This window comes from Entamoeba dispar, genomic scaffold, assembly GCF_000209125.1.
Source record: "Entamoeba dispar SAW760 scf_1105229459759 genomic scaffold, whole genome shotgun sequence".
In the NCBI taxonomy this organism is placed as follows: Eukaryota; Evosea; order Mastigamoebida; family Endamoebidae; genus Entamoeba; species Entamoeba dispar.
The window spans coordinates 3,124-14,763 of NW_001853853.1; the positions used below are offsets into that span (position 1 = coordinate 3,124).

Here is an 11,640-nt window from a genome sequence, read left to right on the forward strand (position 1 = left end):
AGAAATTCAAAAGAAAATTAAAAGAATAACAAGAAAATGGGAAAAAGGAGAATACGAAGAAATACTTAAAAAGTATGAAGATAAAGAAAATGTATAATATTCTCCAAGAAGTATATTCAATAAGAAAGAAGAAAACAATAAAGAAAAACAAAGAAGACAACAAATATAAAACAAAATAAAAGATGAAAATATTAAAATAAATGAAAAATGAATCAAAAACAAAAACAAAAAACAAAGAAAAGAAATAAAAGTACAATAATAATAAATTAAAAATAACATAAACAAAAAACACAAGATAAAGAAGAAGAATATAACAAAGAAGAAATTAACATTCTTCAAAATAAAATTAAAGAAATAGAAGAAACTATTAAAGAACTTCAAACAAAAAAGAAAGAAGAAGAACGAACCATTTCAAATGAAATAATTCAAAAAAAAAAAACACAAAATACAAACAAATAAGAGAATGAAAAAAATTAAAACATAAATAAATAAGATTCAAACTACATGTAATGAAATAAGAAAACTCTAAATTAAAATAATAAAATATTTCATTACAATTAAAAATAAATTAAATATAAAATAGAAATAATACAGAAATATGAAATAAAGATGAAATCACCAACATTATTTGAGTTAGTTATGAGAGGTTGAATAAATACGAGATGTAGAGGAGTGTTGATATGTTGAAGAAGAACATAAGAGATAAATAAAATCAAATTTCTGTATATCAAAAAAGTAGAATTGAAAATTATGAGATTGAAGAAACAACAAAAGAAGAATTAGACAATACATAAAGAGAAAATGAAGAACAAAATCAATTAATATCAAATCATCATCAATTTATTATTTATTTTTTATTTCAGAAATTGAGAAGAAGAAAACAATGACTCTAGTGATAAATACACAACAAATAGTGAGAACATCATCATCTGGGACAATACAAATGAACAAAACTACAACTATGAAAAAGACAATTCTGGAAATAGAAGAAGAAGAGAGCAAAACACTGAGTATCAAAAAACAAGAAATGATAATCAATCAAGAAGAGAAGAAAACACAATAAATCAAACAAATAGAATTTTAATTGATGTGTTGTATTGTTTTGCAATTAATTTGTTAAATAAGAAATTAAATAAGAAATTAAGAAATGAACAAATAGAAAGCATAATAAAAATAATAAATATTAATGTAAATAATGAGAAAGAATATATTAACATTATTAAAAAGTCACATAAAATAAAAGAAACAACTAAAAGATATATTAAAATGAAAGTGAACTCAATCATAGAAGGGAAAGTAGAGTGTAATCCAATAATAAAAAATATTATCATAAAAAAATAACACTACTGATATTGATGATGAATATCTTAACTCTATCATCATTCAAGTTAAAGAAATGAAAATAGATAAATGTGTAAATATTAATTACTACTGGAAAATGAAAGAATCAGATAAATTAATAAGAGAAATAAATAATAAATGGGTATGGTCAGGAGAATAGAAAATCTACAAGAAGATATGAAAATAATTTCAATGTGTATGTATTATTATCTCAAAATAAATTTAAATGAGATAAATTTGATGAAATAAAAGAAATCCTAAGGAAAATAAATAGATTAGAAGATCTAATCAATGGAATAGTACAGAATAAAATACATCATGAGATTAAATGAACAAGATGGAGATGAAATTAAAAAGAAAGCACAAGAAAGAATAAAGTACCTAAAATATATGATGACGATGATTAAAGAAAGAATTAAATTTAATAAGAATGAAAGGGTCAGAATCAATACAAATAAAATTATGTTTGACTCTAATAACAAAATTAAAATAAAGAAGACCCACAAAATGAAATATACCCAAATAACGATATTATATTTGAAATCGTTATATGAAACACAGATGATATTAAATAAAGAACATTTGAAAATAAATCAAATCACCTCGTGGAATGAAAGATATAGAAATTATGATATGTCATCATCACATTGGATGATTTAAATTTAATTATGATGAAAATAAGTAATTGGAAAGCACCAGGTATTGACACTATATATGGGTATTATTGGAAGAGAATGTCATCATCAAGAGAGTCCATTCTTAATATCTTCAATGAATGGTTAAACTTCAATGAAAACATCCCTCTAGACATGGTAAGTGGAAGAACTATACTAATCCACAAAGGAGGTGATATGAACGATGTCACTAATTACCATCATATCAGTTGTACAAATGTAATAATGAAAGTATTTACCTCCATATTAAAAGAGAAGATTCATAATAGAATTAACATGAATAGTGAATCACTAAAAATTAGTAAAAATCAATTGGGATGTAAACTGCAATCTCTTGCTGATAAAGAAGGATTAATTAACAGTTATATGTTAAAGCAGCAGAAAGAAGAGAAATACCCAAAATATGTAGAGTCATATTATGAAATTAAGAAAGCATATGAATCAGTAAATCATGAATGGGTAATAGAAGCATTAAAATATTTTAATGTAGAGGGTGTCATCATAGACATTGTAGAAAGTATGATGAACAGATTGAAGATATTCATAGGATATAAATATAATGAATATCTAGGATGTATTAAATTGATGAATTTTACAATGTGATTCATTATCATTTCTACTCTTCATCATCAAAATGAATATAATTTCTCAAATCATAGAAGAGAAGTTCACAAAAGCAAACAATACATTATATATGGATGAATTGAGAATAATGACACAAAGTAATGAAGAAATGGGAACAATCCACAATGAAATTAAAGAAATAATAAGTGGAATAGGGATGGAAATGAATGAAAAGAAATCAGGAATGGTATTAAAGAACATCAATAAAATACCAGACGGAATGCAAAACATCCCAATAATTGAAGGAGAGGACTTGTATAAATATTTAGGAGTATGGCAGTCCGATGAAATTAATGATACCTTCAATTGTAAAATCATCAAATAAAAGATGATGAAGAAAATGGAAGAGATAAATACTGATGAAAGTAGTAATAGAAGATATATTACAAGAATTAATACTGAAGTAATACCAATCTTCAGATATTCAGCATCAGTAGTAAATTGGAAGGTAACTGACCTAGATAGAATGGATTTGGAGATAAGAAAATATTTAAGAAAGGCAAAATACATTGGTACCGGTAACTCCAAAGACCGTCTATATGTCATATAAATGAAATTGGTGAAGGATTAATGAGCCTAATGGACGAATATGTTATTGAATTAGTTAGAACAGTAATATACTATTGTACAAGAATGAAATAAGAAATAACATAATAGATAGATGGTATTCCAAGAAAGGAATATGGAACAGAATTAAAAAAGCACTAAGTCATAAAATCCCTGAAACGAAAATAGAAGAAATAATAAATGAAGGGATTGAAAATAAAAAAGAAGTAGTATTAAAAATAAAGAAAATAATGAACGACCAATACATCAAAAAATGGAAATCAAACAAGTGGACATTTTAGAAGATGATTCGAGTCAAAATTTGTAGATAAAATTACTACAATAAATTCATGGAAGTACATCAATATAAAGAAAAATTCATTTCTTCAATTAAATAAAATACAAGATGGAGTAATATTTAGTGTGTACAGGAAAGATAAAATATTAAAAAATGAAAGATTAAAATACTTCCCACTTTGTAAGTACAAGATATCAACAGTAGAACACATTCTACTATCTTGTATTTGTCATAAAAATTCACAAATGGAAAAACATGACAATATTAGCATTATCATTGGGTTAATAAGAAAATACACATGAAATAAACAATATAAAAATAAACATATGAAACAATGTTCCAATACAATGACATCACTATGATATTGAACAAATAAATAATATTAAAAAGTGAATAACAATATCATAAAATACCATATATATGTAATAAATAAAAAGAATAAAATTAGTCTAATATTTGATATGATTATTATTAAAGATCATAGAATAGAATATATTTGAAGAAAAGAAATAAGTATAAAGAAAAAGAAAATAGAATAAAGAAAATAAGAGATGATAAAATTATAATAGTAATTTCAATAAATTAATTAGTAAATGTAGAAAATATTAAATTAATTAAACAATTAAAAAATGAAATTAACATCATAAAAGAAGTTAAAAAATAAATGTAATAAAAAATATGATAGATGTTATAGAATATTGGTTCTGTTATAATAGATTATGCTATATAGAACTAGTGAAATAATTTAAGAATAGAATTAAAATCAAATATTAGTGAAATAATAAAAATAATTTAATTAATAGTTAATTTATTTATTTATTATATAGAATGTTGAAAAGAAATGATAATATTAAATAAAAATAAATTTTCATTGTAGTATTAATATAGTATATTGGTAATTTATTATTTTATGTATTAATATGATATTTAATATGTAATAAATTTAAAATCAATTTTGATATAATAATTTGATAAATGAAAATGAAAAATGTTTAAAAGAAAGATTGAAAATAAAGAGATAGAATAGAAATAAAAAAAGAAATGAATTTAAAGAATAAATTAAAGAATTCTTATATTTTATTTTCATTAGATATTAAATTTGATTTTAAATTAATATAAATAGATTTGAATTTATTTAATAAACTTATACTTTGTATAATATTTAAATTTCTTTAAAATGTTATTATTTACTTTCATTTCTTTATTTTATAAATTATTTAAATTTTAATTTAATTTTCTTTAAAGAAAAGAAATGAATAAAATGAACGAAAAAAAAAATCAATTGCAAACATAAGGATAAACTGATTCATATGATGCTTTATCATCTAATATTCCTGTATGTGTATATTTTCCTAAATTTTTAAATGTTGTTGCTCCAATATTCTTACAAAATTCTAATGAATTTAAATTTACTGTTTCATCTCCATCTCCATATAATAGTTTACTATCACTATCATAACTTTCATTTTCCATTTCTACTCCTTTAATACTTTCATATCCTGATGATATCATACAATGCATTTTAATAGGGAATGGTAATTTATAATTATATTTTTCATATAATTCTTTCATTCCATGTTGAACTGTATGAAGATAATTTTCTTGAAATTCTTTATCATCTAATGTTTTAATTAATTCTTCTATTTGATCTGCATTATATGTTTTTCCTGTTGATTTAATTTTCATTAAGATTTCTTCTCCAAATATTTTTGTTCCTCCTATTGGTAATAATAATGCAACTGTTTCTGTTCTTCTTGCAAATGGTCTTAATTTGTCTCCACTAATAGGAAGTCCAAGATTATTTCCTGGAAATGCTGCTGCAATTGCTTTTCCTGATCCAAGGAATGGTGTTGACATTGCAATCCAATTATCAATATATTTATCTGCAAATTCTTTTCCTACATAATCTAAAAATTTATAAAACATTAATCCTCCCATTGAATGGGAGATAACAACTACTTTCCCATATTTATTATATGTATTAATTATTAATTCTTTTGTATCTTCAAACCAATTTCTTTTATGTTTATATTCTCCATATCTATAATATCTCCAATCATATGATGCCCCTACCATATCATCTCCATCTACATATCCTAATTTCTTAAATTTCTTAATTAAATCATGAAAACATTTTGCAAATATTGAAACGGGCCAATTAGGATCAATCTCATCACATGCATATGTACTTCCAAATTTCGGTGAAATAATATTAACTCCTTCTATATCAATTTGCTCTTTACTTGTTGAATTCCACATCGGTGTTAAATATCCTAATGAACATTCATTCTTCAGTGGTCTAACATTCTTTAATGCAACCCAAAGTCTTTCATATTCTACTTGTGTATCACATTTCTCTGGAAGTGGTGTTTTACTGATATCTTTTATATTAATATCCCCTTCTAACATAGACGCAAGAATCCCTGGAATAAATACTATCGGTTTTTTAGCTGGGCATTCCTTTCCTAATGAAATCACCCATAAAATAACGAACAAAAAATATCTTGTTTTCATTTCTTTCAATGAATTATTGAGTTCCAATGAAGAAATAAATTCTTTTTTCATGTGTTTTTGAAAATTCTCTAAAGATACTTTTTCTAAATAATTGAATTTTTTAGTAACACTAAAAAAAAGTCAATTTATAAATATATCCACAATTTGATTTTATGATTATTGAGAAGTGATTATTTTAGTTATTTCAATATGCCCTACTTCTATCATAGTGTTTTTTTCAACCTGTAAACACTGCCAGAGTTTCCACTGAATTCTTTGGTATCATTAAATAAAATAAAGACTATAACTTTGAATTTGAACTTTTCTTAAGTTTTTTATTTTATAAAAAAAGAAAAAGACAGAATAAAATTGAAGTAATTAAATAGTATTTTAAAAAGAAAGAGAAATTAGTAAAGAAAAAGAAGTAAAAATATATTAGATTTTTGAGAGAACAATGTAATCTATTCTATACAAATGAATATAATGCTTTTTATCATCTTTATTTAGAACTAAGAAATTCCATGTTTCAGGTGAATCATTTGAACATAAAGGAAGACAAATATCACTAATAATATGACCAGAAGAATCAGAAGTAAAAGTAATAGCTGTTAATATACGCATTTCAACATGACGATTTGTAATAATAAAGATATTTTCATGAGTAGTAAGAAAAATAAAATCAAACATTGCACAAGTTATTGCCTTCATTGAAATAATAATATCAACATCCATAAACGAAGTAGTTAAATAAATTTCACCAATTTCATTAATACAACTAAGTGAACTGTCATTAAAAATAACATAAGTAATTGAAGTTCCACCAGTAACAAATTTAATATTTTGTGATAATATAATATCAAATTGTAATGTTCTTTCTTTCCAACGAATTAACCTTTTATTTTCTATTCCAAAAACACAATCATTAGCAGTAAAAATATTAAAATGACCTTTTATTTTATCAATAATTATTCCATCAAAATTACAAATAAGAATTTCAGTTTCTGTTCCAATGACAATAAAATTTGAAAGTAAATGAACACTTTGAACATAATCACATTTAATAACATGTTTTATATTTCCTGTAATTATAATATTTTTCATTCCTTTCTTTCCAAAAATAATACCATCATCAAATATAATACAAATGTCATCTATTCTTCCTTTATATAATTGAATAAAATTTCCTCCTTTTATATGACGCTCAAGACAACTTTTTATTGTATTCGAATCAATAAAATAAATCATTTCATTTAATAATTCAACTTGTATTTCTTCATCTCCATTATAAATTTCTCCAATAAATAAAGGATCTTTAATAGTACCTTTAATACCTTCAAAAACGTTTATTAATTTATTAAAATCGTAAGATACTTTTCTTGGTTTTTCCTTTCTAAAATTCATAAAAGTAGAGGAAATCCATTTATTAAGATATTTTGATATTCTTGGAGATTCTAATAATAATTGTAAATGTTGTACACATTGTCTTGGAGATTCTGCAAATTCTTTTGGAATTTCTACATTTTTTAATGAGTCTATTAAAAAGAACCATTCTGAAGGGAAATTAGATTCTCTTAAATCTAATGACAAAACTTCCTTTTTTATTAAACATTCAGAAAATATTGGAAATACTTTATTTGAATAATATAATTCAAATGCATTTTGTTTAAAGGTACTACATACTTTTGGAAAATAGTTATAATTTTCTACTTCATTAATATATTGTAAATATTTAAAATTACTTAATTCACCATCTTGCCATTGTTTTGAAATATTTATTCTACTAGGTAAAAGAGATTTTGAATGTGGACTAATTGAATTACTACGAGAAAGAGAAGCAGATAAACTTTTTAAAATAGAACCTTTATGAACTAATTTTATTTTCGATTTTTTAGGAGTGACAGGAATAAAAACAACTTCTTCAAAATAAATTGATTGAATTTTATCTAATTCTTTTTGATGTTCATTAATATGATATGAAATTATATCATTAGAAATACATTTGAATGTAAAGTTATTAAAAATATTATTTAATTGATTATAATATTCTTGATTTATAGATTGAATTGAAGATAAATGAAATAAAGTAATTTCTTTTAAGGGTTGAATAGAAGGATGAGTAGTTGTAAAGAAAGAATGAATAGAATAAATATACCAAACAAAAAATGATAATGAAATTTGATGAGGAGCAAATGGAAGAATAAAATTAATAAAAGAAAATAATAATTCAAAATCATTTTTGTGAATGTTATTAAATAATACTAACATATTAATATGAGAAATAAACAAATGAATAAATAAAGTATAAACAGAATAATATTCTTTTAATTTAGAGAAATGTAACCATTCATTAGTTAACCATTTAAATGAAATATTTGATATATAATTATTAATTAATTTATATAATTCATTAATAAAAGGTAAATCAACATTTGTTCCATAATTAATTTTATTAGAAATAATTGATAAAATAATTCCAATATTAATATCATAATTTCCATTAGTAATAAAAATTTCTAAAAGAGATAGTAAGAGTTGAATAAATTGTTTATTATCAGGTAATAATAATCTTAAAATATCTATTATTTGTTTTATTGTTGTATTTGTTATTTTCATAAGATGATAAAATACTTTTAAAACATATTTCATTTCAATATCATCAATATATTCTACTAATATTTTTGATACAATATCTATCCATGGTGAAATGGATGATAATAAATGATATATATTATGTGTTGGTTTACAAAATGATATATCTTTAAATATCTTTATTATTATTTCCTTTTGAATTTGAGTAAATGGTGGTTCAAATGATTCAAAAAGTAAAGGTAAAATTGGTTTATAAGTTAATGCATTTAGTTCTTCTTGAAATTGTTGATCATTTAATGTTGGAACTTCAAATTCAAATTGAGGTTCTTTATTGTATGATAAATATAAGCAAGTTTGATAAATTTTCCATGAATAATTAATAACTTCAAATGGACCATTTCCACCAAGTCTTATCCAAATCATTAAACAATAAGAAGCAACAAGATCATTTATTGATTTAATTTTAGATTTAAAAACATCAATAAAAGAAAGATATTTTAAATTCCATTTTAAAGGTTCTAATTGAAGAACTTTCCATAAAATATGATAAATAATCCAATTATCACTTTTAATAAAAGAGAAACATTGTTCTATTATATTATTTAATAATGTGTTTGGAATTAAATCTATTAAATATTGAAATAAAAGAATTTTTGTTTTAACTTCCATATTTCCCATAAATATTAATACAATTTCTTTTGCTGTAATAACTTGTTCAATTTGAATTGATTGAATAATTTTTGGAGTAAAAATATTAGTAAATTCTTTTAAGAAAATAAGTTGTTGGTTTAAAGTTAATTTAGAAGGAAGTGAAAAAAGTCTAACTAAAGCGTGATGAATATTGTCATTGTTTAAAGTCATATTAAGAATAGAACATACCAGTTTAATATGTTCATTAATAATAGAATCATTTCCTTTTTGAATAACAACTTCTAATTGATCAAATATAAAAGTAAAAAAATGACGATTTAAACACCATTCATTAACTTTTATATCTTTAACCATTAATCCAAATAATAATTTAATAACGTTTGTAATATTTGATGGTTTAATTAAAGATAAAAGATGAATACATTTTGTTAAATAATCGTCTTCAATAAATAAATCAGAAAATTTACATGTTGCAATTTCCATAATTGGATAAAATAAATAATCACTAAAAACATCTAATATTTCTATTTGTTTAAATGGTGTTTTATTATTTAATTTATCAAATTTTTTTAAAATATTTCCTTCATTTTTTAATGGACTTTTAGTTACTCCAACATTTAGAACTAATCGTGGAATAATATTGTTTATTATTTGTCTATTAAATTCTATTTCATAATCAAACCAATCAATATTATTAATATCATTAAATTCATATACATCAAATATCCATTGAAACCCAGTAATTTTACCAATTAAAGAAGTTCCTGGAAGACCTTTAATATAACCTAAATAAAGAAGAATAGTTTCTTTAAACAATGGATAATTGATAGGAAATACTTGTTGTTGATTATTAAGTTGAACAATAAACCTATTATTATTATGATAAATATTTAATGAATACCATTGATTTTTTTGTATAATAAATTGTGTATCATATTCTCTTGTAAATGAAATCCCTGAATATAATTGTTGTGTTCTTTTTCCAGTGGTTTCACATTTAATAACTAAATGTTTATTTGAACCTTCAATAGCACAAGTTAATTTATACATCGTTGCATTAATTGAAAAAATTACTGGAAATGAATCATCTGTCATTGTTTCAATAAAAAAATTTGTTTTAATTGCATATGAATATTCTGGAAATATTGGCAATTGAATAACAAGTGAAATTCCAGTAGTCATACCATTTAATTGATAATAACTTATTGGTTCATTATTAATACTTTCAATTAAATATCCTGTTAAATAAGAACTTTGAATTCTATTTAATTTTTCATATAATTTAAATATTAATTCCATTGTTTCACTATTTAAATAATATTGAAGTAATTGTACAATAATTCTAATAACAATTTTTGCTATTTCATCATTATTTATTTGAGGTACTTTCTCTATAAAAAATAATAAAATTTCTTTTTTTAAATATTCAATATTTATTGAAATTTTCATTAATTTCTCTAGTATTTCAATTCCTTCTTTTTTCGCTAAATTTTCTTTTATTATTTCTATCCAATTCTCTTTTATTATTTCTATCCAATTCTCTTTTAATTGATAATAATAACTGTTAATTGGAATATCTTTATTGTATTCATTTATACACAGTAAATTTATTATCTGTGTTGGCTCTAATTTATTCATACTTTTCTTTATTTTTAAGTTTATCTTATTTTTTACAACCAAAAATGAATTTAAAAAGAAGAAAGAAAAGAATACAATCAAAAAGAAGTTAACTATTACTTATTATTTATTTGTTTTAATTTGTTTTTACTCGTTTTATATTTGTTTTTTTTGAGACAACAAATTTTTAATAAAATAAAAATTTTTGATATAAAAAATTATTTTTTTAAAACGTAAAAAAATTTCAATGACATTGTGTATTAGAATTTATATTCACTCTGAGTGATAGATATGAAATATAAAATAATCTAATAAACTAAATAAAGCAAAGACCCCTCCTATAATTCCGCAGATACTTGTCAATAAATGTCCAAATGAATTTTTTTCTTCAAAATATAATACCTCAATTGATGAAATGTCATATATAACAAATACTCCAGGAATTCCTTGTTCAGGTGATTTTAAATTACCAGGTCGATAATGTTCAGTAACACTATAACCATTTGTATTAATTATCCTATTATCAAGTGAGGTGTATGTCATAGGAACTACTTGAACGAAATATTGATACATTGAATTATTTGTTCTATCAACTTTAACAATTCCATCCATTGGATTAACCATTCCTGGAAATGATTCTCCAAATGACAAAAAATTCCATGTATGAGTTAAGTTGATTGCTCCTGAAATCCAATCAACTGAATGAATATGTTCTTTTGTTAATTGTTGACTACTTCCTGGTGCAATATGGAAATTACCACTGGCTCTATTAACAAAAACAGTTCCAGAAATTCTACATCCTTCTCC

At 22.4% G+C, this 11,640-nt stretch overlaps 3 protein-coding genes across 3 annotated transcripts, besides 17 other annotated features; all 3 read right to left on the bottom strand.

The window, feature by feature from the left end:
- Positions 1-693: part of a repeat region that runs on past the window's edge.
- Positions 658-4,184: a repeat region.
- A 37-nt stretch (positions 4,185-4,221) lies between these two features.
- Positions 4,222-4,453: a sequence feature (AT_rich).
- A 3-nt stretch (positions 4,454-4,456) lies between these two features.
- Positions 4,457-4,542: a microsatellite.
- A 33-nt stretch (positions 4,543-4,575) lies between these two features.
- Positions 4,576-4,726: a microsatellite.
- Positions 4,727-4,761: 35 nt separating this feature from the next.
- Positions 4,762-6,048, bottom strand: EDI_244000 (phosphatidylcholine-sterol acyltransferase precursor, putative; the record flags this gene model as incomplete). The annotated part of the gene is made up of 1 exon (XM_001736361.1): positions 4,762-6,048. The coding sequence occupies one exon, from the start codon at positions 6,046-6,048 to the stop codon at positions 4,762-4,764; it is 1,287 nt and encodes a 428-aa protein (XP_001736413.1).
- Positions 5,020-5,048: a sequence feature (AT_rich).
- Positions 5,449-5,477: a sequence feature (AT_rich).
- Positions 6,049-6,108: 60 nt separating the features above from the next.
- Positions 6,109-6,216: a repeat region.
- Positions 6,217-6,411: 195 nt separating this feature from the next.
- On the bottom strand, positions 6,412-10,854 carry EDI_244010 (uncharacterized protein; the record flags this gene model as incomplete). Its single annotated transcript, XM_001736362.1, has 1 exon — positions 6,412-10,854. One exon carries the CDS (start codon positions 10,852-10,854, stop codon positions 6,412-6,414), a length of 4,443 nt encoding a protein of 1,480 aa, XP_001736414.1.
- Positions 7,687-7,714: a sequence feature (AT_rich).
- Positions 7,988-8,021: a sequence feature (AT_rich).
- Positions 8,173-8,201: a sequence feature (AT_rich).
- Positions 8,334-8,392: a sequence feature (AT_rich).
- Positions 8,413-8,449: a sequence feature (AT_rich).
- Positions 9,759-9,796: a sequence feature (AT_rich).
- Positions 10,479-10,511: a sequence feature (AT_rich).
- Positions 10,609-10,671: a sequence feature (AT_rich).
- A 160-nt stretch (positions 10,855-11,014) lies between the features above and the next one.
- Positions 11,015-11,065: a sequence feature (AT_rich).
- A 41-nt stretch (positions 11,066-11,106) lies between these two features.
- EDI_244020 (uncharacterized protein) lies at positions 11,107-11,457 on the bottom strand (the record flags this gene model as incomplete). Its single annotated transcript, XM_001736363.1, has 1 exon — positions 11,107-11,457. The coding sequence occupies one exon, from the start codon at positions 11,455-11,457 to the stop codon at positions 11,107-11,109; it is 351 nt and encodes a 116-aa protein (XP_001736415.1).
- Positions 11,458-11,640: the final 183 nt, after the last annotated feature.